At 37.0% G+C, this 27,286-nt stretch overlaps 9 protein-coding genes across 17 annotated transcripts; 6 read left to right on the forward strand and 3 right to left on the reverse strand.

Moving 5' to 3' along the window:
- Positions 1–2,896: 2,896 nt before the first annotated feature.
- LOC104711749 (serine carboxypeptidase-like 38) lies at positions 2,897–4,803 on the forward strand. The gene is made up of 3 exons (XM_010428492.2): positions 2,897–3,262; positions 3,473–3,580; positions 3,705–4,803. The coding sequence occupies exons 1-3, from the start codon at positions 2,950–2,952 to the stop codon at positions 4,712–4,714; spliced, it is 1,431 nt and encodes a 476-aa protein (XP_010426794.2). The 5' UTR covers positions 2,897–2,949; the 3' UTR covers positions 4,715–4,803.
- Positions 4,804–6,664: 1,861 nt separating this feature from the next.
- Positions 6,665–9,252, forward strand: LOC104711750 (F-box/WD-40 repeat-containing protein At3g52030-like). 2 transcript variants are annotated; one of them, XM_087466028.1, is made up of 9 exons: positions 6,665–6,860; positions 6,965–7,162; positions 7,248–7,302; positions 7,387–7,485; positions 7,823–7,926; positions 8,138–8,227; positions 8,361–8,503; positions 8,574–8,658; positions 8,738–9,252. In XM_087466028.1, exons 1-9 carry the CDS (start codon positions 6,739–6,741, stop codon positions 9,111–9,113), a joined length of 1,272 nt encoding a protein of 423 aa, XP_087322154.1. In that variant the 5' UTR covers positions 6,665–6,738; the 3' UTR covers positions 9,114–9,252. The 2 variants fall into 2 exon arrangements, with proteins under 2 accessions (XP_087322154.1, XP_087322156.1); XM_087466030.1 differs by having other exon boundaries at positions 6,675–6,860; positions 7,248–7,290.
- On the reverse strand, positions 9,084–9,743 carry LOC109126282 (uncharacterized). The gene is made up of 3 exons (XM_019229599.2): positions 9,604–9,743; positions 9,477–9,529; positions 9,084–9,378 (listed from the first exon to the last, which is right to left on the reverse strand). Exons 1-3 carry the CDS (start codon positions 9,692–9,694, stop codon positions 9,250–9,252), a joined length of 273 nt encoding a protein of 90 aa, XP_019085144.1. The 5' UTR covers positions 9,695–9,743; the 3' UTR covers positions 9,084–9,249.
- Positions 9,714–14,503, forward strand: LOC104711751 (uncharacterized). Of its 7 annotated transcripts, none has more exons than XM_010428496.2 (16): positions 9,714–9,942; positions 10,094–10,247; positions 10,496–10,730; positions 10,824–10,903; positions 11,112–11,150; positions 11,270–11,288; positions 12,020–12,073; positions 12,727–12,854; positions 12,934–13,002; positions 13,115–13,200; positions 13,401–13,510; positions 13,665–13,715; positions 13,800–13,858; positions 13,945–13,989; positions 14,080–14,154; positions 14,239–14,503. In XM_010428496.2, exons 1-16 carry the CDS (start codon positions 9,833–9,835, stop codon positions 14,359–14,361), a joined length of 1,437 nt encoding a protein of 478 aa, XP_010426798.2. In that variant the 5' UTR covers positions 9,714–9,832; the 3' UTR covers positions 14,362–14,503. The 7 variants fall into 7 exon arrangements, 5 of the variants coding, with proteins under 5 accessions (XP_010426798.2, XP_087322152.1, XP_010426797.1 ...); XR_015566319.1 differs by having other exon boundaries at positions 9,827–9,942; positions 12,930–13,002; XM_010428495.3 differs by having other exon boundaries at positions 9,892–10,004.
- A 271-nt stretch (positions 14,504–14,774) lies between these two features.
- LOC104711752 (glycosyltransferase BC10-like) lies at positions 14,775–16,993 on the reverse strand. Its single transcript, XM_010428498.3, has 2 exons — positions 15,246–16,993; positions 14,775–15,149 (listed from the first exon to the last, which is right to left on the reverse strand). The coding sequence occupies exon 1, from the start codon at positions 16,315–16,317 to the stop codon at positions 15,265–15,267; it is 1,053 nt and encodes a 350-aa protein (XP_010426800.1). The 5' UTR covers positions 16,318–16,993; the 3' UTR covers positions 14,775–15,149; positions 15,246–15,264.
- A 128-nt stretch (positions 16,994–17,121) lies between these two features.
- LOC104711753 (uncharacterized) lies at positions 17,122–17,580 on the forward strand. Its single transcript, XM_010428499.3, has one exon. The coding sequence runs from the start codon at positions 17,122–17,124 to the stop codon at positions 17,494–17,496; it is 375 nt and encodes a 124-aa protein (XP_010426801.1). The 3' UTR covers positions 17,497–17,580.
- Positions 17,581–18,547: 967 nt separating this feature from the next.
- Positions 18,548–21,644, forward strand: LOC104711755 (cation/H(+) antiporter 28). The gene is made up of 4 exons (XM_087464331.1): positions 18,548–18,996; positions 19,076–20,080; positions 20,176–20,781; positions 20,861–21,644. The coding sequence occupies exons 1-4, from the start codon at positions 18,826–18,828 to the stop codon at positions 21,482–21,484; spliced, it is 2,406 nt and encodes an 801-aa protein (XP_087320457.1). The 5' UTR covers positions 18,548–18,825; the 3' UTR covers positions 21,485–21,644.
- Positions 21,529–22,904, reverse strand: LOC104711754 (DNA-directed RNA polymerases II, IV and V subunit 11). Its single transcript, XM_010428500.3, has 5 exons — positions 22,765–22,904; positions 22,577–22,666; positions 22,404–22,482; positions 22,130–22,225; positions 21,529–21,859 (listed from the first exon to the last, which is right to left on the reverse strand). The coding sequence occupies exons 1-5, from the start codon at positions 22,815–22,817 to the stop codon at positions 21,827–21,829; spliced, it is 351 nt and encodes a 116-aa protein (XP_010426802.1). The 5' UTR covers positions 22,818–22,904; the 3' UTR covers positions 21,529–21,826.
- Positions 22,880–26,959, forward strand: LOC104711756 (uncharacterized). 2 transcript variants are annotated; one of them, XM_087464332.1, is made up of 12 exons: positions 22,880–23,239; positions 23,393–23,735; positions 23,917–24,091; positions 24,172–24,221; positions 24,433–24,525; positions 24,602–24,690; positions 24,783–24,861; positions 25,096–25,178; positions 25,296–25,374; positions 25,504–25,882; positions 25,994–26,483; positions 26,573–26,959. In XM_087464332.1, the coding sequence occupies exons 1-12, from the start codon at positions 23,208–23,210 to the stop codon at positions 26,715–26,717; spliced, it is 2,037 nt and encodes a 678-aa protein (XP_087320458.1). In that variant the 5' UTR covers positions 22,880–23,207; the 3' UTR covers positions 26,718–26,959. The 2 variants fall into 2 exon arrangements, with proteins under 2 accessions (XP_087320458.1, XP_087320459.1); XM_087464333.1 differs by having other exon boundaries at positions 23,065–23,239; positions 26,566–26,959.
- Positions 26,960–27,286: the final 327 nt, after the last annotated feature.

Raw genomic sequence — 27,286 nt, forward strand, 5'->3', positions numbered from 1 at the left:
ACAATTTGATTCACCTAGATCAATACGAATTCATCGATCTCTGTGAATTCAATATCTATCAAATCATGAACAATAGCCTAATTCCATTATCATTGAATCATCGAATCAGATTTGTTTTGCTTTTAACTTTGATAACATAAATTTAGAGTGACAGATTTTTTCTCTGATGAGATCTCAGTTTAATCATTCACGGTGGTGTCGACATCCGAAGAACAATACGCTCTCTCCAGAAGAAAGCTAATATCTGATTCTGGTTACACGTGTGCCTCTGCCGCTGCTTCTGGTAAAAGAGATATTGAGATGTGTTTAATTTCATTCATGACCTTTTAAAATCGAGAAGACGATTGCTCGAAGAATACGATGCCGAAGACGATGATTGGTGGAGATGCTGGAGACGATGATTGCTGGAGGAAGACGATGCCATGAGAAGATACAGACAATATCTCCATATGACGAAGAAGACGAAGAACAAGAAGATATTTACTAATTAATTTTAGAAAAATAATTAATATAATAAAAATGTTACTTTTGGAAAATCTGAATGTGTGTGCTAATTTTGGAAAAAAAACCTAGAATGATGCTAATCTAGGGTATTTCTCTAAATTCTATATCCACCTCTAAACTATTCTGTTTCTAATTTTCCTAAATTTTACTTTATATTTTGAAGTTCACTAATCAAAAATATAATTACTTAACTTTGGAAGGGAAAAAGAAAAAGAAATAATAAATTGGAAGGAGATGATAAAGTAGTGTAGTGTACATGTGCAATAATGATATTCTCTAAAGTATTTTTTGCCAAAGTTTTTATCACTGATGAAGAAGATGTCATTAATTAAAATCACCAATTATACACCAATTGATCAAGGATTTTGGGTTTTTGTTAAAATCATATTATAACATAAAATACTACCTTTTATCTTAACTGTTTGACAAAAGAAAAATTATGTTCACATATATAATTTTTTCTACTTTAAAATATGAATAGTCTACTATGTTTCTATATAATGTTCTTTTATTTTGATTCTCCTAAATCTACAAACTCATAATATTACTCTAACTTTTAAATATGTGTATTTATCCAAAAATAGAATTCGTTTTAAATTTTAGTTAAAATTTTACAATCTACCACTATATTATTATTGCTTTTTATTACAAATATGTTTCTCAAATTTCTTCTTAGTAATTTCACTATTTTCTTTTTGTGGTGTATGTGATGTTCAGAATAAGTTTTATTTAATAAGTTTTATTCCACATAACCTTATACATTTCTCTTATATATATATATTATTTTTATTTTTGAGCATGTGATTAATGTATTTATCTTTTTTTTGGATATACCTTTGTTTAACAAATTTCACCATTTTTCAATCTTGAAAACGATAAATAACATAGATCACTCAAACTATTTTAATTATTTAGTTATTTAGAATTGCACCAAATCCTTCTAGTTTTAATCGGTAACATGAATTTATAATTTAACACTAAGAAACATAGTCTCAAGTTTTAAATATATGTATATTATTAATTATATTATACTATAATTGAAAGTAATAATTTACACTGACTTTTATCGATAATATGAATTTATAAATTAACACCAAGAATTGAATAACTTCTGGATTTTAAAAACCTATAAGTTTTTGTGTTTGTGCTTTTAAAAAAAAACTCTTATTTTCTTTATCATAATAATTGTAACTATTGAAAGTAATTGTTGTTCCATTAAATATATGATAGCTTTAAAGTTGTTTTTTTAGTGCATATAGCTTTACCGTGCATAAAAACTCTTATTTTCTACATCTAGTCACCGGCTTAAATCGCAAGGGTGTTATTATTAAGCCAAAACATTCAAAAACTTGAGGATAACGTACTAAACGGTTTAAGGAAAACTTGGAAGAAATTAAATTCTTGGTTATAGTTTGTGCTATCATCAGCATTTCCCCACCATAACAATCCAATTCCTTTGCGTCCAAACGATATGAATATTAGGTTCTATAATTTTAATGGATTTAGAAATCCAAACAAAAATCATGTGTTATTCAATTATTGATTTTTATATACTTATCAAAATTATGTGTTATTGGTTTTATGATTTACAAATACTTGTTAAATCACATGTTATTCATTTAATGATTTGTTTTTAAATTTCAAAATCTACATTATGTTTTAAATGGATTTGAAAGTGTAAAATAGAATGATTCAAATCCAATGATCAAAATCAATGTGTTTTGATTTTTCAAATTTACAATTCCATATGGATTTAGAAATCACCTCTCCAATACAGCCCCTTAGTATTATCATAAACGCAGTCCCACGTCTTTTTGGTTATTTTCATTTTTGTCCTCTTTAATATAATTATAATATGTTAAATTAACTTAGAATTTTTTTTTTAGGTTTGAATTATCTACTTAACATTTAAAGTATAGTTGTAAGGGAGTAGGATATAGTATTTGATGTTTAGGGTTTATAATTTAGTCATTTTGTATATATAAAAAGAGTGTTTTTGAGAATAGACATCGCAAAAATATATTTTTGAAAAATGACATAGAAAAAGGTATTTTTGAAAATGTTGCATGTTTTTTTAATCGGAGAGTTAGCAACGTTTTGTCTATTATATTTAGAAGTTAGTTACAGTTGGTTTTATTTGTTTTCTTTAATAATTAAGTAGAACTTAATGTTTCTTTTATTCAAAAAATAGAGTTGTAAATGTGAATATGCAATGGCTTGGTTGAAACAAAGTATTGTTATCCTTTTAAGTTTTAACCATAACACTGGTAGTTATATGTGCCCGATTTATTTTGTAAGTTGTTAAGTAGGTGATTAAAAATAGATGTCAAGAACCAAAATGTAAATCTATAAAATGCTGCCATTCATTGTCTAATTCTAAATCTTTGGTCTCCTTTTTTTTTTTTTTTTTTTATCCTATTTCTTGAAGGAGTCCAAGATAATAGAATGGGAAAACGTCAAGACTGGTCCGTGGCCGCTTGTGTTTTCCTACTCTTGTCTCTGGCATCACAAATCTATTGTACGAGCGAAACCCATTTCTCCCGGTCGAAGCTAGGAGTTGGTTCGTCAGGTGACGTGCTATCGCCAAAGGAGAAAGATCTAATCAAGAAGCTCCCTGGGCAACCTTCTAACGTTAATTTCAGACAGTACGGAGGTCATGTGGCTGTGAACGAAACGGCCGGTCGGTTTTTGTACTATTATTTCGTGGAATCCATCAAACCTAGTAACTCTACTCCTCTCGTGTTATGGTTAAACGGAGGTATACACATAGATAATATGTATTTCTCTACGGCTCTACGTACAAACTCTTTTTATATATATTGGAGCTATTTATATTCATATAATCAGAGTTTTAAAAACTTAGAAAAGATAATTAGTCTTCTAGCTACCATCTAGTTTTTTTTTTTTTTGAGGAAATCGTTTTTTTCTCTCTTAATCATTGAGAATTAAACATATTGTTGTAATACAGGACCAGGCTGCTCATCTCTACAATCTGTGGCATTTAAAGGGATGGGTCCATTCCGCGTACTAGACGACAGCAAAACGCTACTCCGAAATCCTTATTCATGGAACAACGGTAAAGTACATACATATACTTTATCAAAAGTCTATTAATTACTTTGTATTTTTGGTGTATATTCACAAGATATATAATGAGATTAGTATGTATGCAATTACACGTATGTTGGATTTACATGCAGAGGCAAACATATTGTTCTTAGAATCGCCGGCAGCTGTAGGATTCTCGTACTCAAAAACTTTAGATGCAATTCAAATTGCCGAACAAGGGGACACGCTATCAGCAGAAGATAATTATATGTTCTTGGTGAATTGGCTTGAAAGGTTTCCGGAATATAAACGAAGAGAAATTTTCATCACCGGTCAGAGTTACGCGGGCCACCATGGTCCCCAACTTGCGCAGATTATCCTTAGACGTAACAACCAAACCTTCATCAACTTACGAGGTATGATGATCGGTGCTCCAGCACTCGATGTAAAAGCCATAGACGATTCTATCGAAGGATATCTGAAGAGTCGTGGTGTCTTTGTGGACAACGTTAAACTCTGCAACGAGTGGAATATAGATGCCGAGACATATGATATGGAAAAGTGCATGGATATGGATACAATGCACCAAGCTAAATTAGAATATGTGGACCTGTCCAACATACACTCTCCGAAGTGCCTAAACTCCACATCGAGCATCAAACCCAAGAAATGTAGGACAATAATGGACATTGATCCGTGCGTAAAAAACTACATACATGCTTATCTTAACAAGAAGAAGGTTCAAGAAGCGATACATGCCATTGCCAACACCACGAAATTACCGTACCCGTGGACTGATTGCAATGATGAAATGAATACCAACTGGAACGAAACTGAAAAAGAGGCCTCAATGATTCCTGTTCTTCACGAGCTGATAGGTAAGAGTCTCCGAATGATGTTTTACAGTGGAGACTTGGACGCGGTGGTGCCTTTTACAGCTACACTGGCCACACTCAAGGATATGAATCTAACGGTTGTAAATGATTGGCGTTCGTGGTTCACCGAAGGGCAGGTGGGAGGGTACACATTAGATTACAAAGGGAACTTGTCCTATGCAATTGTGAGAGGAGCAGGTCATGGTGTGACTAGGGACCACCCTATACGTGCACTTACACTCTTTACCAGCTTTATCCATAATACTCCTCTCCCCAAAACACCCTGATTTGTAATTACATCGTGATTTGTAACGTAACCTGTCACCCCTGTAATAAACTTAATTTGGTATAGATAAAAAATCTCTAATTGTTAAAATTAACATATGGCAAAAGTTTTAATTTTAACAATTAGTCGATATAAACTATTTGATAACATAGGGCAAAATCTCTAATTGTTAAAATTAACATATATTACTAACTTTTAAAAACCAAGGTTTTAATAATTTCAAACTCATCTTATATCGGATAATAGTTCTGTAAGAGGATAGACACACCTCGCTTCCATGGCAAAATTTATAGTTTGATAAAAAGTACCTGTTTTAACGGCTTTAACTCAAACTTTTTTTATATTTTAAAATTTTTAAGAGTAAAATTATTAATATTACTTAAATATTTTATAGACTTTAAATATATTCTAATATTTTAAACTTTCGACGGAGTTCAAATATTTATAATAATTTAAATATTCTATAAAAATTTAAATATTTATAATATCTTAAACTTTTTTTAAAAACGTAAATATATTATAATATGTTTACTTTTCAAAAGTTTAAATATACTCAAATATAGAACCAAATTAAACTGTTAAATTTGGATACCTGATAAATCAAGATTCCTGCTCATTTGTACTCAAAACATTTTAGTCATATATTTATAGTGATTATGAACCATATTCCAAAATATTTAGTCGATGTGGGATATACATTACACATTTTCTGTAAATTAGTTTACAACTTTACATATATATAATTTCTGCGTTTTTAATTCTTTCCATCTATACTACTCATAATTAAGTACTATAATTTCGTTAAGGAAATATTAAAAAATCTAAACTAAATGATAATTTGTTTTTATTTAATTGTATTAAGTTGATATGTTGTTTCCGTAAATATCTCACAATATAAAAGCAAATCAAATAAGTTTACATATATGTACAATTTCGTATTAATCTATTGATTATTTTGGAAGCAAAAAAATATAAAATCGATAAGTATTAAAGATTTCTCATTATTATTAATATTCGTAATAATTATAGGGATTAAGTATGGTAGTAGTTAATATTTGATATTACTGAAGCCATTAAATACTCGGATACCAGTTTCCTTATTTATAGGGATTATACCTCTGTTTAGCGTGGGGAATAATTATTCTTGAACCAAACAACATACATGATCCGAATATTATAAACCTGGAGTACAAACATATCCGCAGATTTTTTTCTTCTATTACCGGGTTAAAGAGGATCCGCGTCCTGACCCGGTGGTAATTAAGTAGGCGAGCAAGGGGTATTTTCGTCATTTAGTGAAAGCAAAACTATAGGGCAATTTAATTAAATTAAGTGATTCTCTAATCATTTTTAATGAAAAACGTACCAAAACAAAGTCATGGTCCAATTTAAATCTAGTGAGTACTTCAACTTTAATAGTATAAATATATAAACTCTTATAATATTTTATAAACACAAACCGACATATATACTCATTTAATTGTAAATATATAAACTCTTATAATTCTTTATAAATCCAAACCGACACATAATCTCGTTTAATTGTAATCTTAAATCTTTATTTATAAACTAAACCAACATATAATCTCGTTTAGTTGTAAGATTTAAACCCTAAATTCTTATTTATAAATCCAAACCGACATAAAAATAATAAATACATTGGTTCGGTTCAGTTCTGTTTTTTTTTATAAATGTGATACAAATTCCTGAATTATTTTAGTTAATACTTTTTACCTTTTTAGTACATTTAAATTAAGTTTTTATTAATTCAGTTTGGTAAACACAAAATTTTGATTTGTTTTTGAATTGAGTTCCAGTAATTTTAAGTACGAAAAATTTCTTATTGTTTGGGTCATAGTAGTAAAATTCGGTTCAGACTAGAATTGAGATTGGTTTAATTTCGGTTATTTTCGGTTAAGGTAGTAACATAAAAAAATAACAAGCCCAGAAAACGCGATAAAGAAATTTAAAAAAAAAAAAAATGTCGACGTAACAGAGACCGGCGGCGAATCGTCGGCGAGAAAGATGAGACGTACTAGAGTATCACCAACGTCGATCGAATCTCTAGACGTCGACATACTATGCATCATATTCTCTTTCCTTGATTTGTTTGACCTCGTTCACTGTACCGTCGTCTGCAATTCCTGGTACTCCAATCCAATCCAATACCAATACCTAGCTTCATGGTTTGTGTATTTGAATAATCTTCTGCAATTGAGTATTGACCCTTTTTCGAATTGTTTCTCTTGAGGAATGCTGTAATCAAGAGGCTGAAGCTGCTGCAAGCTTCATGCCGGAAGATGCACCAGCTCGGTTCTTCTGACTTCCCCAGCAGCAGTTCCACTTCAGTAGCTGAGATAGACGTTGAGGATTTCGCCATGAAACATCACAAGCTTGCTTTACTAAGGGGTCGAATCCAAATTGAGCGATGGGAAGCTCATTCACACCGGTTAGCCTGAGGCTATTTTTTTCCCTTTTTGTTTTTATTGTTTGGACTCTGCCATGTATGTTTCTAATGGTTTCTCTATGTACAGGGTGTCTCAGTGTCGAATGAAGAAGGGTTTGCTTCTTACTGGTGTGGGTGATAAGGTTTAGGATTAGTTTGGTATTGTATTGTCTTCTCTGTGTTTTCTCATTGGCGTTGGCTTAAGGGTAATCTGACTACTTTATCAGGTTATGCGCCTCTGGTCATTAAAAAGCTACAAATGCTTGGAAGAATACCCCCTTCCTGATGTTTCATCATTGATCGACTTCGATTTTGATGAGAGTAAGGTAAAACCTCTTAAGTTACATGGATGTTTCAAGAAACTGGAAATAAGCTAAAAAATGGATTTTGATGATCAATAATGATACATAAACTTTTGCCGAGTCACGCATTTGAATATTTTTGAAACCACCATTATAGTATAGCAGTATAATCTCTGTTTTCATGTTACCGTTTGTCTCCCTAGATCTCTAGTTACACACTTGTAACTGGATGTAGTTTCAGTACTCTATTTTTCATTATGGCGAAATCTTGTTATTGTCTATTAAAGTGAGAAAACCTAACCATCTGGAGCAAGGGAATTATTCCTAACTTTGAATATTTTTTTCTTTCTTTTGTTTGGAGATTGTTGGCTTGGTTGGTACCCGCATTAGCATATGGAGAAGAAACGGGCAAAGAAGCATTTTTCCATCACGTGAAGGCACGTTTCCTAAAGGTCTTTGTATGCGGTATGTCAAAAGATACGCCTGAAATATCGAGTTCTTTAGAACCTTCCCCGTTTCTTGAAATATAAGATTATTTTGCTATAGAAGGACCAACTGATATTCCATGTTACCTGATAATAATAACTAGTGTGATACTTCGACTTAGCTACTAGACACTGTAAGGCTGGCTTCCTTACCCACACTGATACAGGTTTTTGATTCTTTTATCAACCAGTTACATTGATCCAGAAGCTGTAGTTGGATGTGAGGATGGAACAGCTCGTGTATTTGATATGTATAGTAAGACTTGTTCGCAGATCATTAGGTAAGCTACATATTCTGTCTCTATTATGTTGTACAACTACTGAGAGTGATTTTTGGATTTACAATTTCACATGAGAACTTAATTCACAGCTTTCGTTCCAAATTGGCTAATGTTGTCAACTATCTAATTGCAGGACTCACGGTGGGCCAATAACGTGCTTGTCTTTGAGCGAGAACCAAAAATTTCTTAGTGGGTCTTCACTTGGGAGAGTAACAGTATCTGACCCTTTGATGGATCAACCAGTGGCTACCCTTAAATCCACGATAACTGCAGGAGGTAAACTCAAACATCACTTCAGATTTGCATCACCAGTGAAATTTCCTAAAACAACCTCCCTTCTCCACAGGTATACAGACCATCAGTTTTAACCAAGGGACTAATCTCGCCTTCACTGGAACAACTGGTGGATATGTTTCTTGCTGGGACCTCAGGTATGTCAAAATAGACGTTTTGAGTTTGTTGCAAAGGTGCAAGTTTAGATGTGCCTATAACCCAAAATCATTATCACAGGAAAATGGGAAGGTTGTGGGAAAAACGAGTGAGCCCTAATGTGGTGTACACGATACAACAGCTGCAAAATGATGCATCGATTATGGTTGCTGGTGGAATAGACGGTGTGCTGCGAGTGATAGATCAGAATAGTGGAAGAGTTCTATCCAGATTTATAATGGACGATAAGGGACTCTCAACAACATTGAGAAGAAGTAACAACGACCAAGCGGCGATTGAGAAAAGGTGGAGAGGAAAAAGAGTTTGTCAGGATATGGAAATCGATAAAATCGAAAGGAAACTTCGGCCTCAAATCAGTTGCTTAGCAGTTGGGATGAAGAAGATAGTAACAGCTCACAATGGCAAATTCATAAGTGTATGGAAATTCAATATCTAGGTGAAAATCATAAAACATTGCTTTGTTTGTATGATGAAACAAAACTGTTGGTAACATATAGCATTTTAGGATTACAAAAATTTGAAACACTTGAAACAAAAGAAAAACAAGAAAAGCGATTTGTGTTTTGGTTTGTCTATTTGGCGGATTTCTTGGAAGGCTCAGCTTGAGATTCAGCTTTGAGGATATTAAGTTGACCACCTTCTTTGCAAGCTGCATTAGCTGCTTTCACTTCATTGCAATGGTTTATGAATTTGGTAAGCTCCTGCTCCCATTTATTCAACACAAAACACAATCAATCAATCAATAAGCTCATAATTTTCACTTACAAATCGATTCAGATTGAAGAATAGAAGAGATTACCCGATCAGTGTCCATCTCTTTTGTCATTTTTGATGGTTTCACATTTCTCTTCCCTGGAGGAAGACGAAGAAGATGATAAGTTTACAAAGGGATTCATTTGTAAGCAAAAAAAAGAAAGTAAAGATACCTTTGCGAGTTTGAATGGATTTGCCATGGCGATTAGGAGCAATAGCTTTCCTCTTCTGTTGGCCCTTGAACTGATTGCTCTTCTGCGTCATCTTTGATCGTCGTTCGTTCGTTTCTACTTTCTAGGGTTTTCTCTTCTTCTGCTGTCGACGAAGGGTTTTTGTTGTTAATAGAAGAAGACGACTCAATACTCAATAGACATATAATGGGCTTTTAAGGCCTATATTTAAATGGGCTTATTCTTGGGCCCGTTTTGTAGCCTTCTAAATTCAACACTGCAAATTTTTTTTTGGGAGGCTAGAAGATTTTGTTCGAGGAAGACACGGAGACATAGAAAGCGGTAAAATCATCCTCCTCTCTTCTTCTTCTTCCTTGTAGAAACCCTTCTCTCATTTTTGGAAGGTTATTTCACAATCCTTTGTTGTGGATTCTCGCTTCTTTCGATTTTGGTTCTTTGATTTTGTTGATTGTGAATGTGTGTTTCTGCTCAGGTTTCATGACAGTGTTTTCAGTGACGTCATGACGCTGCATCTGTATCATCACTCCCGTTTGCTATTCAGAAATCTCTGTTTACCTCGGAGAGTTGCGATTTTGTGTAATCGGAACTGTTCTCTCATCTCTCCTTCCCTTCCACGCTCTGCGAAGGTGATTCTTATATCTCTTCGTTCAAGTCTCTTTTAAGAGTTTTATTTTTAGCTGTGTTTTGCTCTTGTTATGTGTTTGTGAGTTTGTCTACAGTTGAATTATTGAGCTGATTAGTGTAAGATTTGGTGGCTAGTGTGTTATCGTTTCGTAATACTCATATTTTTCTGAATCAAATCGATTTCTGTTAACTCGAAATTGATCTTCAAGGCTTTGCTAATGTTAATAATACCCACATATGTGGTAACCAGTACTATTGCAGTTCAGCCTGTAATTTGGAGGCAGCTGTTTCTGAATTCTCCAATGAGGCAGCTAGTGTCAGTAGTATATTGGCTTCGTCTACAACTGAAGATGTTGCGCCACAGTTGATAAAAAATTCCTTTAAGTCAGAAGAAAGAGCAGCAACTTCTGCTTCTTCTTCAAATGGCAGAGTGATGCTTATTGATGGGACATCTATTATTTACAGGGCTTATTATAAGCTTTTAGGTATTGATGCTACTCATTTTTACATATAATGTTAAGTTTTTTTCCCTCGAGTGAGTCTCACACTTACTGACATTTTGATTGGGCAATGTGCAGCAAGGTTGAATCATGGTCATCTGGCTCATGCTGATGGAAACGCCGACTGGGTTTTAACAATTTTTTCATCTCTTTCTCTTGTAAGTGAAATGTTTCATGTTCTCCAGATGTTCTTTTATATTGCACTTAAAGTCTGATGATTGAGAAAAGCTTCTTGTAGCATTTACGATGGCTGGTAAAGAAATCATGGTTGCATATTGTGTTTCTTAAGCTAAAGTTTCTCTCTTGTTTCCTGTCATAATCTTAGGATTCTTACCTTATTTTCTTTCATTCTGTTCTCATTTGCAGCTAATTGATGTTTTGAAATTTCTCCCATCCCATGTGGCGGTATATTCTATTTTCCTTTGATTATCTCATTTCTTCATACCTGTGATAGTCGAATGAAGCTCTTGTAGTTTTCTTAATGTTGGATTGCCCTGCTGACTTAATTAACTGTGTCCATGCAGGTGGTGTTCGACCATGATGGTGAGTTCTAATGTAAGCAGACAATGAGTCTGCCATAATGTTTTCTAATTCATTGACTTCTATCTATTTTCTGTAGTGGGGTAGGAAGTGTTCAGGCTTTTGGGGACTTTTAGTGTCTATAGTTAACCACTTTGAGTGTGCCTGTCAGATGCTTTAACCAAATTCATTGATTGACCCTTAATCTAGTTCTGATTCAATAGTTATGGCCTCTGTACTTCCTGATTTTAATTACTCAAGTATGTGAATGATTTCCCCTTATCAATTGATGCTGATTGCTCCGCTTGTTGAATGTTGATTTTCATTATCCTCGTACAGATGAATAGATAAATAATAGTCTTCAGCTTGTTGAATGTTGTGGCCCAAAAACTACTTTGGTATGTTGAGTGCTGATGTTTTTAACTTCATTTGTTTCTTAGTGAATGGATAAAAGTTCTAGATTTCAACTTCTGGCGACTACTGACAACTTGTATTCAATAGACTAGCAGGTGGAGGTCTAGATAATGATATGACCAAAAATTGATTACTTGATGTTGATAATCATTGCTGTATTATTTATGGGATCTTCTACTAAGTTATTTAGAAAGCCTTCTAGTAATGCATAATAGTGGTAATCTGACAAATATCATTTAGTTAGCTGGGTTATGTCATATGTGAGGCAAGAAGATTAAATGCTTTGTGGATCTGTACGTCTATAGCTTACTCGTTTTTAACAAAATAGAGTCTTTTTTCAGGAGTTCCTTATGGCACTACTTCTAATTCATCTACAGGTTATCGTTCTGCAAAAGGTAAGCTCCATGTCCTTAGTCAAACTATAGTTATCAGTTGACAGTATACGAAGTGGTTATTTTTGCATGAGAGTTAGTTAGTATGCTGACTCATGGTGATGAATGTAATTATCAATTGCTGAGGATCTCAAATCGCTATACAAGCCTTCAGTATATGGCTTCTATAAACATATACTTGTAATTTGAACTGATTTTCTGCTGTGTGCCTAGCATAAGTTATTCCAAATATTTTGGCGTACTTGTCAATGGTGACATCTGAAGTGATATGCCAGCTTTGTCTACCTTTGAGTGTTTTGCTTGCAGCTTTTGGGCAGTCATAAACTTAGGTGTAGAGAATAGAGGGTCAGTCATATGCGCTTCTGTTGCGATCTTTGGCTATATATAAATTAGGTTATCTCCAATGATGAGGGTCCAGTATGCTGCCGTCTTTTGTTGTTACTGTTCTGTACATACTGACATAGATATGCATATCCAATACTCTTTTTCTTTGTACGTGATGGTAACACCTGACTTCTCATAATTATGAATTTTAGGCCCTTTTGCTCTTTAATCTCGATATGATTCTCCCTATCCGTTAGTGCAGAGTGTGAAGGGTATTTTTTATGTAATCTCATCAGTATCCTGTCTTTGTTCTGTGTTAAATATTTTTACAGGCATGAACTTCCGTCATACTCTCTACCCTGCCTATAAAAGTAATCGTCCTCCCACACCTGATACCATAGTACAAGGACTTCAGTATCTCAAAGCCTCCATCAAGGCAATGTCTATAAAGGTTATAGAGGTAAATCATACTCATGATTGCCATATTTCCTTTTATTGTGATGATTTCTCTCTAATGGGCAGAAATTCCATGAAGACAGGTGCCAGGTGTAGAAGCTGATGATGTTATTGGAACATTGGCTATGCGAAGCATTAGTGCCGGTTTCAAAGTACTTGTTTCAGCTATTCGAGAAGTGTTTACTGCTTACTTAATGCTCAGGGCCTGTTCAATTTGTCCTTTTCCTAGAAGTGGACTGATCATATTTTTGTACCCCCTTACAGGTCCGAGTTGTCTCTCCGGACAAAGACTTCTTCCAGATTCTTTCTCCCTCGTTGCGTCTTCTTCGACTAACCCCACGCGGATCAGAGTATGAAATTTTATGTTAGATGAATCATTGCCTCGTTGTAGAATTTTGCGTATTATGAAACCAGACACTTAAGAGGTTTTTCTTGTGTATCAAGATATATTTTGCTGAGACATTTCCTAAAGATATTCTATGGTTGCTCTGTGCATCTTGTAATTTTTTTTTCCACTCAATTGTGTCAATGCTACTGCTTCTTGCTGCAGGATGGCTTCTTTTGGAATGGAAGATTTTGCTAAAAAGTTTGGCAATTTGGAACCAGCACAGTTTGTCGATATCATCGCCCTTGCTGGAGACAAGTCTGATAATATTCCAGGTTAAGCCCACCTCTTCTACCCCTCACAAAATTGTTATTTTTTTTGGGAAATTCCCTTTCATAGCTGCATTGTGTATTTGGCTAAATACAAACGTTTAGCAAAAGTGCACACAGAAAAAGGCTAAAGTGATGTAATGATGTTTGTGTTATGCAGGAGTTGATGGCATTGGGAATGTGCACGCAGTGGAGCTGATATCTAGATTTGGTACCCACTGAGTCATTCGATATGCTTTGATTTCATTGATTTGCGCCCCATGTTTCCTATTAATCACTATTATTGCATTATCAGGCACAGTAGAGAATCTGTTGCAGTCGATTGATGAGATCAAGGAAGGAAAAATAAAGGAGGTGAGTGAAGTTATGCTGCATAGGCAAGCTAGTACTTCTGTGATATGCAAGCCCTAATTCTGAACTCTTCCTTGTCTTTGCAACAGTCCCTAATAGCTAACGCGGAGCAAGCCATGCTAAGCAAGAAATTGGTAGGTTGTTTTGTTTTTTTTTTCTTCTACTTTCGTTCATTTCAGCTATTGTGTTTCACTGGGTAGGGATGTTGAATTTGTTAATGGCAGGCACTGTTACGATCCGACCTCCCGGATTACATGGTACCGTTTGACACGAGTGATCTTACATTTAAGAAACCAGAGGTTTGTATAACGATTGAATTGATTACATCTCTACAATATACTAGTTGAGACAAGTAACGGAGGTTTATCTGTGATGTTGTATAGGATAATGGGGAGAAATTGAGGAGCCTGCTAATCGCGATTGCGGATTACGCAGAAGGATTTTCAGCTGATCCAGTCATCAGAAGAGCTTTCAAGTTGTGGGAAAATCTGGAAGCAATGTCATGATGATATTTTTAAGCATCGTTTTCTTGCTCATTTCTTTTTGTACTGGGGTACATAAAGTAAGTTCAAGTTTAGAGGGTTGTCCCACACTCAATCCTTTTGTAAAGCATACTTTAATTGAAACTAATGATGAAGTTGATGCTAATTCGGAAGCTTTATCGATTGTTAAAATATAACCCAATAGTGACCAACTTCCATTACATTAAAGATAAAGACACTTGGGACATGATAACTTCAAGGCCTCCTCTCAACCCATCTTAAAAGCTGTCTGAAGCTCTCTGTTCACTTTGCTAAAACAAAGCCTCTACGTGCATATCGTACATATGATTTAAACTATAACTTTGGTTCATTTTCAATTTTGGCTGCATTACTGCAACTAACAATAAATTCATAATCCATGGAGTTAAAAACACTTGTGATAACAAAGATTTGTTGTTTTTTTCATTCACACATTTTCGAAACAAAAGAGAGACAAGTGACCTTTGCCAAATTATCTCTCTCTCCCGTGGAAAGGGAGCTGAAAATACAAAAGAAAGCCGATTTGGCTAATCTTAATGATCATGTTGCTCTCACTTTGCCTTTGGGGCTATTTACATTTTAAAATCTACCTTCCCTAATGACACACAGCTTTAAAAAAAAAAAAACACAGCAATTTTCACACCCTTTTGAAATCTACAGGGTCACTGAAACAACACACACACACACTCTCTCAAGAGTAATCCATCTTTATTTGCCACTCTTCTTCGAGGGCCAACACAAACTGCTTCTCCTAAAAACCTTCCTGATGTTACCTTTAAACACAACAAGAACACATAGATAAGAGACTTGACCAACAACAAACTCATATATACACATTATGGTCATTTCCCAATTCAGATTTTTTTTACCTAATTTACTTTCACCAATTCAATCCCTAAAGATCACAGCATCAGCTATCTCCATAAGCGGTTGCAGCGACTCGGAGGAGAATTTTCTGGCGAAGAAATAGTCTAAACTCGAATTAGATCTCCGCAACGAGTGAATCAGCTGCGGCGAGACCTCGGAAGCACCGTAGGTGTGAGGATGACCACCAACACTACCCGTCCAATTAACACGGGTGAGTGTGAAGTGACTACATCCTTTAGGATCCTGGAGAGACAACAGAGTAGGGAAATAGTGTTCTTCAGGGTAACAAGACTCAACATCGAGGCATGGTAATTTGAATTTCCTCCATAGCTTCCTCTCTCTGATCACCATCAGAGCGTGACGTTTCGCCAAAACGAAGAACTGAGACCCAACGCGGAAGTCTTGGTACCTGATCTCCGGAAGCATCGCGTCTTCGCCTCTTGCGATGTATCGTTTCTCAAGGAAAGGCTCATCGGAGAGGATCTCGATGAAGCTTTGGTCGGAGTTGGCGGCGGCGGCGGCGGAGGGGAAGAGGTGGTTGTGGATGTAAGAGAAAGAATGGAGAGGGATACAGTGTTGAGAGATCAAAGCGAAATAGAGATTGTTCGGATCGTCGAGGATCGCGTTGGCTAGTAACCGTCGTTCGGCGGAGATCAGCGTCGGGGAAGCTCGCGCGGTTCTTTTCGCCGGGATGAGTTTAGCGTTGATTGATGAATCGAGAAGCGGAGAGATCGATGAGGAGGATGTTGTTGGATCAGCGTGGATGTAAACGTTGTAGAGATCGCGGTGACCTTGGAAGAAGCTTTCCCAGAGAGGTAAGAAGGTTAGATCGGAGTTTGTTAAAAAGAGAAACGCGATCTTAGAGGGAGGAGGAGGAGAAGAAGAGAGGGAGATGAGACGACGGTAGTTGTTGTTGGAAGAGACGGAGGCGCGGTGGAAGAGAGAGAGGTCGTCGAGGTCATCGGCGGTGGAAATGAGGTTATGGTTAGAGGAAGAGAGAAGGAAGATGAAGAAGAAGAGAGAAATTGAGAGGAAGAGAGATAGAGAATACACGAGTGTTGATGAAGAGAACATCTCTCTCTCTCTTTCTCTGATAGAAAAAAACAAACACAAAGGATTTGAAAAAAATTTATCCGAGGAAGAAGATGAAGATGAAGAAGAAGATTGAATGAATGAATCAGAAAAAAAAAATCTGATGTGACAATAAAAAAGAGAAATATGACGTCAGCGAATGGGGACACGTGAAATTATTTATTTTTATTATTTTTGAAAATAATAGTATATAAAATATGGTTTTTTTGGGGGAAATCGTCTCGTCGACACAGTTGCTCTATCGCTATTTGTTTGTTGCGTTGATTCGGTTTTCTCAGCAACCAATTTCTTTAAAGTTTATCTGATTTAATTTAAGTTAATAATAGGATTTGAGACTTGATACTTGAGACTTGAGACTTGAGAGAGAGGACAGAGACATATTCTTGGGGGACCTTTTTTTTTTGTTTCTTTGAAATATTTTATTCTATGCTTATCCACTGAGTCATCAATCATCATTACATAATCTGGTGTGTGTGTGTCAGTCAGTGCGTGTGAATAGAGAAAGTGGGTTGGGATACTTGGATATGATAAAACCATTGAACCGGTTCGGATTCACAATTTCGGTTTACGAAAATTCACCTCAAAATCGGAAAACAAACAAAAACCGGACTGCCTTGGCTTACACGTGACTGTGTGTGTGTGTGTGTGTGTGTGTGAGTTAGAGTAGATCTATCCACCCATTTTGTTTAATCATTTGGTGTCGTCATGCAATCAAGATTCAGATATTTTTTTTCTTCTTTTCCTGCTACTGATTGCTTTTGATTATTCTATTCATCTTTCTTCTCCATGGCGGCTATCTTCACGACAATCTACCACCCACTCTGGAATTACAACAACAACAACAACCACCGGACAAAGAGACAAGCACCAAGCACAAGCAGACACGGCGTTAGATCTATGACAGTGATTTCTTGTCGGAAGCAGAAATTACCGGATGAGGAGGACGAAGGAGGAGTGATACAGAGGACAGTTAGAAGGATGATTTCAGAGGTTGAGAAGTTTGGCAAGGATTTGAAGACAACAGAGAAGAAGAAGAAAGGAGATGTGAAGGATCTGATGCTTATGAGTCTCTCTTTTGCTGTTTATGTTTATATCTCTCAGCTTTTGGTTTGTGCTTACTTCTCTTGGCAACATCTCAGCTTCCCTAATCCCTCTTGGTAGTAGTAGTTTACCCCAGTTCTTGATTGGGTTTTGTAAATCTTGCACAAATCATTAATAAGATATAAAAAAAAGATTCCATTGCAACATCCAGAAGAACTGAGAGTTGCGATCTTTCACTTTGGTCTTTTTATAGTTAAATTGTTAAGAATTGAGAGAGTTGTGTGATCTCTCACTACATTTCTCAATCAGAATGCTTTAACTCGGTGACGTTGAAATATCCGGCAGCTTTCTCTTACATAGCTTTCTCTTGCTCTGCTCATAGCTCCCTTCTGATCGGCTTGTCATCCGGAGCATACTTTTGTGTCTTTCCGCCTAATTGTTTTATACAATAACTGCAATCTCACCAAACTTACACCACATTTGAACCCGCTTCTACGTTAAATAACCACCCTCTTATATAGCACGCAAAGTCCAATTTCATATCAAGGATTACAACTAACCAATTTTCTGAATCCTATTTCATATCAAGGATTCAGTGACAGTAGCAATCAGTGATCTGATCAGCAGACGGCTAAAAGGTTACTTACTGAGGCATTTTCAAGTACTTGGATGGTTTGGAACCGTGACCGCCCTTTATATTCTGCTTACTGACCTCACCTTCATTATCACCTTTAGTTATAAACACTACCGTTTTGAGAAGGCTCACCATCCAAAATATAACTTACCATCCTTGACTGACCCCGTCCCAGCTTTATCACACAAAGTGTTGCTAATATGAAGACTTTGTCGTCGTTATGGACTTGAAGGAGAGGAGAATGAACTTAAGCAGAGAACTTTTGTTTTCCATTTTTGGATGAAATATAAATTATACCTGGTAAAACACTCTGCACAACAAGTATAAAGTCTTGTAACGAAAAAAACAACTAAAAATGTTCCAAGTCTTGAAGAGAAAAATGTGGAACCTCACCCACAAATTCTTAACGTTATAGTCAACTCCGAAACTTTTGAAAGATAACAACAGTCAAAAAATAGATTACAGGCTAAAATTGAGAATAGTATGTACCGTTAGAATATTGAAAGTAAATATTAAACTGGTGTAATATACATTTTTGTCTGAACTAGTCATGTTAGTTTCATCGGCTAGGATAATTGAAAATGATGAATGGGGGAGAGATTGAGAAGGAACGTGAATAAAGGGATCCACAAGTGTCTCCACCAATTTCTGAGTAAAAACAAATCACATCCTTTCATTCTCAAACCCCTAAACCAAATCGTCAACTCAAAGAAAAAGAAAAAAAAAACAAACACACAAATCTAAAAGCTTTCTTTCTCTGCAAGACACAATAAGCCCTATACGAACAAACAAGGCACCTACAGAGGGAGAGAGAAATGAATACAACTACAACAAAAAACGTTTGCGGAGACAAATGGTACCTTAATCTTGATAAGCCTGAAGAGGCATTGAAGTTTCTTGGATTCATTGCCATTTTCGTCATCCGAACTCTCCTCCATCATCTCATGAAGCCTCTTGGCCAACCTTACCTAACCACCGACTTTGCTGTATGTCAATCTCTTCTTGTTCTTCGTCTTTATATCTCTTTTGATCTTTCTATATTAACTCAATTTTTGTATGCATCAGATAGGGCTGATTCTAGGTAATCTTCCCAAGTTTCGAGAGGCATTCTCGGGGCCTTACTCTGTAACCCTCAACAACATAATCGAATTCGGAATGATCTGCCATATGTTTGTGATGGGTCTAGAGATGAATCCAAGCGTCCTTCTCAGACCACCAACCAAAGACGCATTCATAGCATACACAAGCATGATCACGACCTTTGTTCTCGCCTTTGTCACAACTCCTTTCCTCCACTACACCAAAACTGGTCCTTACGTTTTCTCCCTCGCCCTCTCCCTCATGGCATCAAGCACTGGTTCCCCAATCTTAACCCGCGTCATCGCCAATCTCAAAATCAGAAAATCCGATCTTGGAAAACTAGCATCAGCCGCAGGTGTCCATACGGACATGATCTCTACCTTGTTTTACTGCTTCGGATACATTTTCTTCCCTACGGACAAACCTCTCCCTAGACCTCTCCAAAGATTCTTCAGAGCCCTCCTCATGTTTTGTCTCTTCCTCGCTCAGGTCACTTTCACCTCCATCGTATCCCCAATATTTCTAAATTGGGTCAACAACGAGAACCCCGAAGGCAAACCACTCAAGGGATCTCACCTTGTTATGTCTCTCGCATTTGTCGTCTTGATCTGTAGTTTCCCACTTTGGCCAGCTGAGTCAGTGTACAACCCAATTCTCAGCGCATTCACGGCTGGTCTCTTCCTTCCAAACCAAGGAAGAATGTCGAAATGGATCATCAACAAAATCAATTACTTGCTCAGCACGGTCTTCTACCCTATCTTCTTCTTCTGGGTTGGTTTCATAATCCACATGAGAAACTTTGACATCGGGGATAAAATGGCGTGGGCAAAGTTCTTTTCTCTTCTTGGTACTGTCATAATCGGAAAAGTCACCGGAACAGTCTTGTGTGGTTTACTACTTGGTTATCATGTCCCCGAAACCGCATCTTTAGGACTGCTTTTGACAGCTAAAGGCCATTTTCATGTCTACTTGGCAGCCTTGGCCATCAGGGTACCATCAAGCTTTCTCCTTTTAGTTTTTTTCTCTTTGTTTATCTTCAAAAGCAAGATCTTTACTCTAGTTATTTCCGTTTGATGCAAATGCAGACAAACAGGGTGAAAAACACGACCGGTGCAATGATCATTTTTGTCATTGTCCTCACAGTGATCTACTCCCCATTTGTGGTCATGGACATCATCAAACGTGCTAGAAAGCGGGTGCCTGTGCACATCATGGCGCTTCAATGGCTTGATCCAACAACTGAACTTCGGATCTTGATCGGTCTCCACGGTCCGCACAACATCGGTTCAACGCTCAACCTTATGGAGATCTGCCATGGGGGACGTGAGCCAGGGTCTATATTTTATGCGACTGACATGGTGGAGTTGACTGATGAGATTGCTGCCACGCTGAAAAAGGGCGGAGGAGGTGGTCAGAGTAATGATTCAGTGACGGTAACAGATAGGTCGGTGGCGGAAATGAGAGAGAGTATAACGGCAGCTGTGAATGGGTACGGGGAGCTCCGCAACGGACAAGGTGTGACAGTGCGGCGGATGCTTGCATTGTCCACTTTTATGACCATGGCTCAGGATGTTTGCGGTTTGGCTGATGAACTTATGGTTTCCATTATAATTCTACCGTTCCATAAACGACTGAATCCTGATGGCACTCTTGACTCTGGCAATGCTGGGTTCCGTCATGTGAACCGAAAGGTAATTGTTCCACCAAGTACTATTACAAGTCTTTTTTTCGTTTCTAGTCACTGGTATAATTAGGCTTTTGCGTTTGCAGATTCTGAAGAACGCACCATGTTCGGTGGGAATTCTTGTGGATAGGTCGTTCGGGCAAACAGAAGAGGCATGGAGACCAGGAGCGTCCATGGCCATTGCTATAATATTCATAGGTGGCAGAGACGACAGAGAGGCACTAGCTTTCGCGGCACAAGTGGCTCGACATCCTGTTGTGAAATTGAAGGTGATACGTTTCTTGGAAGACAAGAGCTCTCAGAACGCACAAAAACGCAGCAGCATCCTGAACAGAGCGAGCGTGGTAGAGCAAGAAGAGGAAATGAAGCTTGATGATGAATGTTTCGCTGAGTTCTATGAAAGATACATAGCTGGAGGTGGAAGAGTGTCTTACATGGAGAAGCATCTCACCAACTCCTCTGAGACTTTCACAGCACTTAAATCACTAGATGGAGAATATGGGCTGGTAATTGTCGGAAGAGGAGGGGGAAGAGCAAGCAGTGGGTTAACCACAGGCCTCAACGACTGGCAGCAATGTCCAGAGCTTGGTCCCATAGGTGACGTTCTTTCCGGATCAGATTTCTCACACAACACATCAATGTTAATTATCCAGCAGCAGCGTACTCGGGGTCAGCTAGATGGGCTTCATGATGATTTCAACATCCTGTGAATATCTGTACAATTGCACTAATTTTAGTAGCTTGGGAAGAGTAGTAGTATCTTAACCATCACAGCTCTTAAAGAGACTTTGTACAATAGTTCAAACATTAAGTGGTTTATGTAGATAGAATGGTAAAAAGAAGAGGTAATCTAAGCATTACTTCTTAGCAGCCTGAAGCGGTGTTTAAAACATAGACTTAAAACAAGTTACAGGGCGATTTGTTTCTGATTTACACAAAGCATAACAGGGGAAAATTTCACAAGCTCATTATAAGTCTTGTGGTTGGTGCTTAGCAAAGGACAATGCAAAACGTTTTCTTCCCGATGTTTCCGATGAAGACCTCCAAGTTCCTTAGTACTGATTTGAAAACTTGGCTACCTCTGCCTGAAACACACAAAAGGGTATATACCATAAGACCAGGTACATCAAACAACATCAATAGCATTTGATATTCGTCTAGCTAAATAAACCACATGATGAAATAAGTGAGTACAAACAATAAAATCTGATCAGAAGTGTGAAGAGAGAAACCAGGTACATCAAACAACACCAATAGCATTTGATATTCGTCTAGCTAATCAACCACATGATGAAATAAGCGAGTTTCTAACAATAATATCTGATTCAGAACTGTGAAGAGACAAACCAAAGTACCTCAAACTGGTTCTTCAGATAATCGAGCTCCTTGTCAAGATCATTGATGGCCTGGTTGTACGCTTGCATCGGAGAAGACTGGCTTGTTGTATGAATCTACACACAGAACCACTTTCACGCTTAAAACAACAACATCCAAGAGTCCTAAATCAACAAGTGTATCCCACTTCTTATACTACTCAAAATTTTCACACATCTCAAACAATCAGACACTGTTTCAAAGCAACATGCTTAACAGTAGTAATATGCAAAAGCTTGAGGAAATTGAGCTTACCCTCACAATAATCTTGTACTTAAGAGGATGAGGAAGCTGGTATCCAGCAAACAAGACATTCTCGTCGCGGTGAAGTTGCCTTAAACCAAAAAAAAATCAGAACAAACATTTAGGGATTTATCTCTTGAGAGAAAAAGAGCTGCAAAATCAAACCAAAAGAGACAAACACATACATGCGGACAATGTTACCAATAGTATGATCTTCTCTCTCAATCGTGAAGGAAGCAGCATTGATGATCTTCGTGTCCCTATCATAAGCAACCCTAGAACATACGAAACAAAAAAAAATCGAGGGTTTAGCACAGTAATTAAAAAACTGAGACTATCGATAAAGAGTAAACTCTTTTTCGAATTTCATTACTTCCTGGTTCCTTCAGGAACGACGAATCTCTCGTATCGGTCAGGAGCATTCATGGCTTAATCGGAGGTTTCAAGCTTCGTCGCTCTCTTTTCTCTCGTTCGCCGCAGAGACCTCTTTCACTTTTTCTCTCTGGGCAACGAAAATAAAACCCAACGACGTCGTTTTCGCCTTAAAAACTTAAAAGGAAACCAAAGTAGTTCCACGTGTGAGTTTCTTATTGGTGTAAAGCCTTTGGGTCGGATCGGGATGAACTCTTAAAAATATTACCATATAGGACCTTTAGGTATATGTTATTTACACAAATACGAGCGTGTGATATTTAATTGTGGGAGAAAAAAAACCTAACAACAAAATTCAGCGAAAAGAAAAAAAAAAAAAAAAAAAAAAACAAGTCAGATCCCTAAAAATCGAACCCGAACGCGTAAAAAACTTGAAAACCGACTATGGCCTTTCACGTAGCTTGTCCAATTACATGGTACCCTCTTTAATTTTTTCTTTTTCTTTTGGCGCCTCGTCCTCGTTACTCTCTCTATTAGTCTTCGGCTTTGTTGTTTTTTTTTGTACTTATCGAATTGTTCAAATTGGTTTTATTTTTGGGGTTTTCTTCTTCTTCTTCTTTTCTTCGCAGCCGGAAAATTTGCTTCTGCGTGTTGGGGTTTTCTCGGAATCTTCATGGTAAACAAGTGAAAGATGTGTTTCTCAACGAGATCCATTCTCTTCAAGACTTCTTGCGAGACCCCTGGAATGAAGAGGTTTCCACGGACGGTGCTACCGTTCAGATCCATGTCCCTAAGCTCGCTGTGTTTGATACTGGTCCTCGCATTGCGGCTAGAGGGAATGATTCGGCGGTTGAGGTTGTTGCTGCTGCATCGTCGGATTTGGTGGTGCCAGCCAAGCGCACGGTTGTGTTGCAGAAGAAAGCAGCTGTGGTGGATTGTTGTGCTGCTAATAATGGTTCTGACGACTTAGAGGTGAGATGATTGCTGCTTTGTCAATTGAATTGATCGAGTGTGTGGTTAACTTGAGATAAATGATTTAGTTAGGCTAGACTTGGGGTAGTTGCATCATTTGTGTAGACATCTCTGTCTTTGTGAAATATCGTGTGTATTTCAGTAATGTTGATAGTCTGTTTTTGTTGTGTGTCTTATGTAGGTTACTGTGAAAGAACTTATTGGAGAAGATCATGATCATCATAGTGGAAGCATAACGTGCCACATGTGCTATTTGGTTGAAGTTGGGAAGAGTGAGAAAGCCAAGATGCTTTCTTGCAAATGTTGTGGCAAGAAGTATCATAGAAACTGCTTGAAGACTTGGGCTCAACATAGAGGTATTTTTTTCATTGGAATGTAATGTTTATGAGTTTTCTGCCAACTGCCTAGATTCTTATAGCTGTTTTTTTGCTTTCAGATTTGTTTAATTGGAGCTCTTGGGCTTGCCCCTCTTGCCGAATCTGTGAGGTTAGTTTGGACAATACTTTGTGCGCAATGACTATTCCTGCACTTCTATTTCCTTTTCAACGAGTGTTCCTGCTCTTTACATGTTGGGTTACGTATGACTTTTCCTCATCAAGTATCTGATATATCTCAAAGAATTTGATTTAGAACATTTTAATTAATTGGTTTGACTGCCTCTTGATTATTTACATTCTCTTGATCATGTTTCCTCTAGGGCTGCGGGACTTTAGGGGATCCAAAGAAGTTTAATTTCTGCAAAAGATGTGATGCTGCATATCATTGTGATTGCCAACAACCTCGGCACAAAGTAATATTTGTTGCTTCTATATATAAGGTTCCTGTTTTTTGCAAATTGAGTTATTTTCGTCTATGAATGTTTACAGAATGTTAGTTCTGGACCCTATTTGTGTCCTAAGCACACCAAATGTTACAGCTGTGGGTCTACAGTCCCCGGGAATGGCCAGAGCTTACGGTATTGAACTTTTTTTTGCTCTCTGATTCCTGCTATTATTTGATTCATGTAAAGTACACTTAATCTCTTATCATTCCTCTTAAACTCTGCAGGTGGTTTTTGGGGCATACTTGTTGTGATGCTTGTGGAAGGTTGTTTGTGAAGGGAAATTATTGTCCTGTATGTTTGAAGGTATATTATATCTTTCTCCTAGTTGATATTGAACCATGTGCTCTGTTTTCATGCATCATAATTGGTCATGTTTGGCCAGAGTTAATTGTTTGAGGTTTAATTATGTATTTTTGAGTTGTTATCCTATACTATTCAGACATCTGTATCGCAAAGGCAGTTAAATGAATCATGTTCTTACATTCTTTGGCTCGCTTTGAATCAAATTGAGAAATTTATTTTGATTTCATTACGTAGGTTTACAGGGACTCGGAAGCAACACCAATGGTGTGTTGTGACTTTTGCCAGCGCTGGGTTCATTGCCAGTGTGATGGAATCAGGTCAATATCTTTAATCTATTTCATAATGCAATATTACTTTTGTGTCATGTAAGCATGTCTTCCAAGTCTGTATCCAACTATTTCAAATAACACTAACTTTGCAAACAAATATCACAGCGAAGAGAAGTACATGCAGTTTCAAGTGGATGGAAATCTTCAATACAAATGTTCTACTTGCCGTGGGGAATGCTACCAGGTAGGTTTCATGGATCCTCTGTCTTTTTCAAGTGTTTGTTCTTATATCTGTCCGATGCTCTAGTGGATTGCTGTGAGTGACAATTTGGTGACCCCATCTTCTCTTTCTGATTTATGTTTATGATGCCAGGTCAAGGATCTTGATGATGCTATACAGGAAATATGGAAGCGAAAAGATATTGCTGATAAAGAGCTAATTGCTAGCCTGAAAGCTAGTGCTGGGGTAGTTGGGCAAACTGGTGGTGCCTCTCTTATCAATCAGCCTAGATCTGTGGAAAGAAAAGTTTCTGAGAAGGCTATGGTCAGTGGTGAAGAAGAGAAGCCATTGAGAGTTCTCAGGATAAAAACTAGCAAGCCTCAAGATTCAGATAGTGAGAAATTTGGAAAACACACTACAGAGCTGAATACTGTGAAGGCGAAAAAATTGGTGATAAGTATAGGTCCTCGAAAGACGGGGGTTACAAACTCTACGAGCTGCGATGTATCAAAGCTTTCCTCCAAATCCAATGGTATGTTTAGTGTAAAATTTTGCATGTTCTCGTAACTTTCTTTTCAGTTATTTCTTGTTTTTAATTGATACGGCATAAACATAGTAATAAAAAGAGCTTTGGTGATTTCAGGAAAGCAAGAGAAATTGCAAACAGAAGAAGTGTTGTCCCAAGAACAGCATCGCAGTTTGTTGGGAAAGAATAATGACGAAAAGAGAGGGTCTCGAGGTGAAGTAGTCACTTCAAAGGCTGAGGGCGGAATCATAGGGAGACACTCAGATAGCAGAGGAGATTTAAATAGTGGCTCGCATGATTCATTGCAGAAAGATTCAAGACGATTGTTGAAACTGAAAATAAAGAAACATAATCCGGAGAGCCAAGAAGGTGAAGCCCCTAGCATTGTCTATGAAAGAGGTAAATCTGGTAAAGGACATAGGTCTAAGAGGAAAAGAGCATCACCTCCAGCTGAAAAGTCAGGGTTCAATGAAGATGAAGATGCATCACTGTCACGTGAAGACAGTTTGTTAGACGAAATGCTTGATGCTAGTTGGATTCTGAAGAAATTGGGGAAAGATGCGAAAGGGAAAAAGGTTCAAATACACGAGGCCTCGGATGATTCATGGTATATGTGATTTGTTTTTGTCTTTACCTTAAAACATGTTAAAATTATTCAGGGTTCCTAACAAATAAGGTAACAAACAAAGAAAACAGGGAGAAAGGAGTGGTGAGTGAAGTAGGAGGAGGAGGCACATCGAAGTTGATGGTGACGCTGGAGAATGGAAAAGTGAAGACGGTTGAGCTCGGGAAGCAAGGGGTTCGATTTGTTCATCAGAAACAAAAGAGGACAAGAACGTGAGGGCTATATTTGGAAACAACGTGAGCTTCTTCTTCTTCTTTTTTGCCTTCTATACCTTTAGAATCTGTATGTAACTTGATTAGCTTCTTTCTTTTTTTGCCTGGGAACCAAGTATAAAGAACTGTTGAGGGAAAATAAGTGTTTCAAAATTGTAATAGATTTGATTAAAAGTTAGAAGGATGAATTCAAAACATGTTCTTCTTGTTATTCAGACATGAATATCATCAATATATGTCTAAAAATATCTTATGTTGTTGTCTGTGTGTGAAACCTAATCCTTTTTAACCAATGATATGAAAAGTCAACTCATGGACATTGCAACGCGTTAACAACTGACGTGACGTCGTATGACCTCTACGGATAAGAATGTAAAACATTTTTATGGTACGACAAATAATAAATACTACCAGAACTAGGGATTAAAAGTGTCGGTTCTACAATAAAGCAGTAGATACTAGAAATGGCAGGAAGCTTATGATAAAAAGTTAAAATTGAATTGGGGAGTTGTGGAAAGAAGGATAACACGTGATTATCAAACCAAATCTTCTTTTTATCTCTTTTTTTTTTTC

Source organism: Camelina sativa, chromosome 9 (genome assembly GCF_030686135.1).
Source record: "Camelina sativa cultivar CO46 ecotype springtype chromosome 9, ASM3068613v1".
Taxonomy (NCBI): domain Eukaryota; kingdom Viridiplantae; phylum Streptophyta; class Magnoliopsida; order Brassicales; family Brassicaceae; genus Camelina; species Camelina sativa.

Bases quoted from the DNA above. Each gene is read 5' to 3' on its own strand.
- LOC104711749 (XM_010428492.2), top strand. From the start codon at position 2,950: ATGGGAAAACGTCAAGACTGGTCCGTGGCCGCTTGTGTTTTCCTACTC. The intron at 3,263-3,472 runs GTATACACATAG...GTTGTAATACAG, and splicing joins CGTGTTATGGTTAAACGGAG to GACCAGGCTGCTCATCTCTA. The intron at 3,581-3,704 runs GTAAAGTACATA...ATTTACATGCAG, and splicing joins TCCTTATTCATGGAACAACG to AGGCAAACATATTGTTCTTA.
- LOC104711750 (XM_087466028.1), top strand. From the start codon at position 6,739: ATGAGACGTACTAGAGTATCACCAACGTCGATCGAATCTCTAGACGTC. The intron at 6,861-6,964 runs GTACTCCAATCC...GTTTCTCTTGAG, and splicing joins ACCGTCGTCTGCAATTCCTG to GAATGCTGTAATCAAGAGGC. The intron at 7,303-7,386 runs GTTTAGGATTAG...CTACTTTATCAG, and splicing joins TTACTGGTGTGGGTGATAAG to GTTATGCGCCTCTGGTCATT.
- LOC109126282 (XM_019229599.2), bottom strand. From the start codon at position 9,694: ATGACGCAGAAGAGCAATCAGTTCAAGGGCCAACAGAAGAGGAAAGCT. The intron at 9,530-9,603 runs GTATCTTTACTT...GTCTTCCTCCAG, and splicing joins ATCCATTCAAACTCGCAAAG to GGAAGAGAAATGTGAAACCA. The intron at 9,379-9,476 runs GTAATCTCTTCT...AAATGGGAGCAG, and splicing joins AAGAGATGGACACTGATCGG to GAGCTTACCAAATTCATAAA.
- LOC104711751 (XM_010428496.2), top strand. From the start codon at position 9,833: ATGGGCTTATTCTTGGGCCCGTTTTGTAGCCTTCTAAATTCAACACTG. The intron at 12,855-12,933 runs GTAAATCATACT...CCATGAAGACAG, and splicing joins TGTCTATAAAGGTTATAGAG to GTGCCAGGTGTAGAAGCTGA. The intron at 13,716-13,799 runs GTACCCACTGAG...TTGCATTATCAG, and splicing joins GGAGCTGATATCTAGATTTG to GCACAGTAGAGAATCTGTTG.
- LOC104711752 (XM_010428498.3), bottom strand. From the start codon at position 16,317: ATGTTCTCTTCATCAACACTCGTGTATTCTCTATCTCTCTTCCTCTCA.
- LOC104711753 (XM_010428499.3), top strand. From the start codon at position 17,122: ATGGCGGCTATCTTCACGACAATCTACCACCCACTCTGGAATTACAAC.
- LOC104711755 (XM_087464331.1), top strand. From the start codon at position 18,826: ATGAATACAACTACAACAAAAAACGTTTGCGGAGACAAATGGTACCTT. The intron at 18,997-19,075 runs GTATGTCAATCT...TGTATGCATCAG, and splicing joins ACCTAACCACCGACTTTGCT to ATAGGGCTGATTCTAGGTAA. The intron at 20,782-20,860 runs GTAATTGTTCCA...TTGCGTTTGCAG, and splicing joins TCCGTCATGTGAACCGAAAG to ATTCTGAAGAACGCACCATG.
- LOC104711754 (XM_010428500.3), bottom strand. From the start codon at position 22,817: ATGAATGCTCCTGACCGATACGAGAGATTCGTCGTTCCTGAAGGAACC. The intron at 22,667-22,764 runs GTAATGAAATTC...CGTATGTTCTAG, and splicing joins GTTCCTGAAGGAACCAGGAA to GGTTGCTTATGATAGGGACA. The intron at 22,483-22,576 runs GTATGTGTTTGT...TTTTGGTTTAAG, and splicing joins ATTGGTAACATTGTCCGCAT to GCAACTTCACCGCGACGAGA.
- LOC104711756 (XM_087464332.1), top strand. From the start codon at position 23,208: ATGGCCTTTCACGTAGCTTGTCCAATTACATG. The intron at 23,736-23,916 runs GTGAGATGATTG...TGTCTTATGTAG, and splicing joins ATGGTTCTGACGACTTAGAG to GTTACTGTGAAAGAACTTAT. The intron at 25,179-25,295 runs GTCAATATCTTT...CAAATATCACAG, and splicing joins TGCCAGTGTGATGGAATCAG to CGAAGAGAAGTACATGCAGT.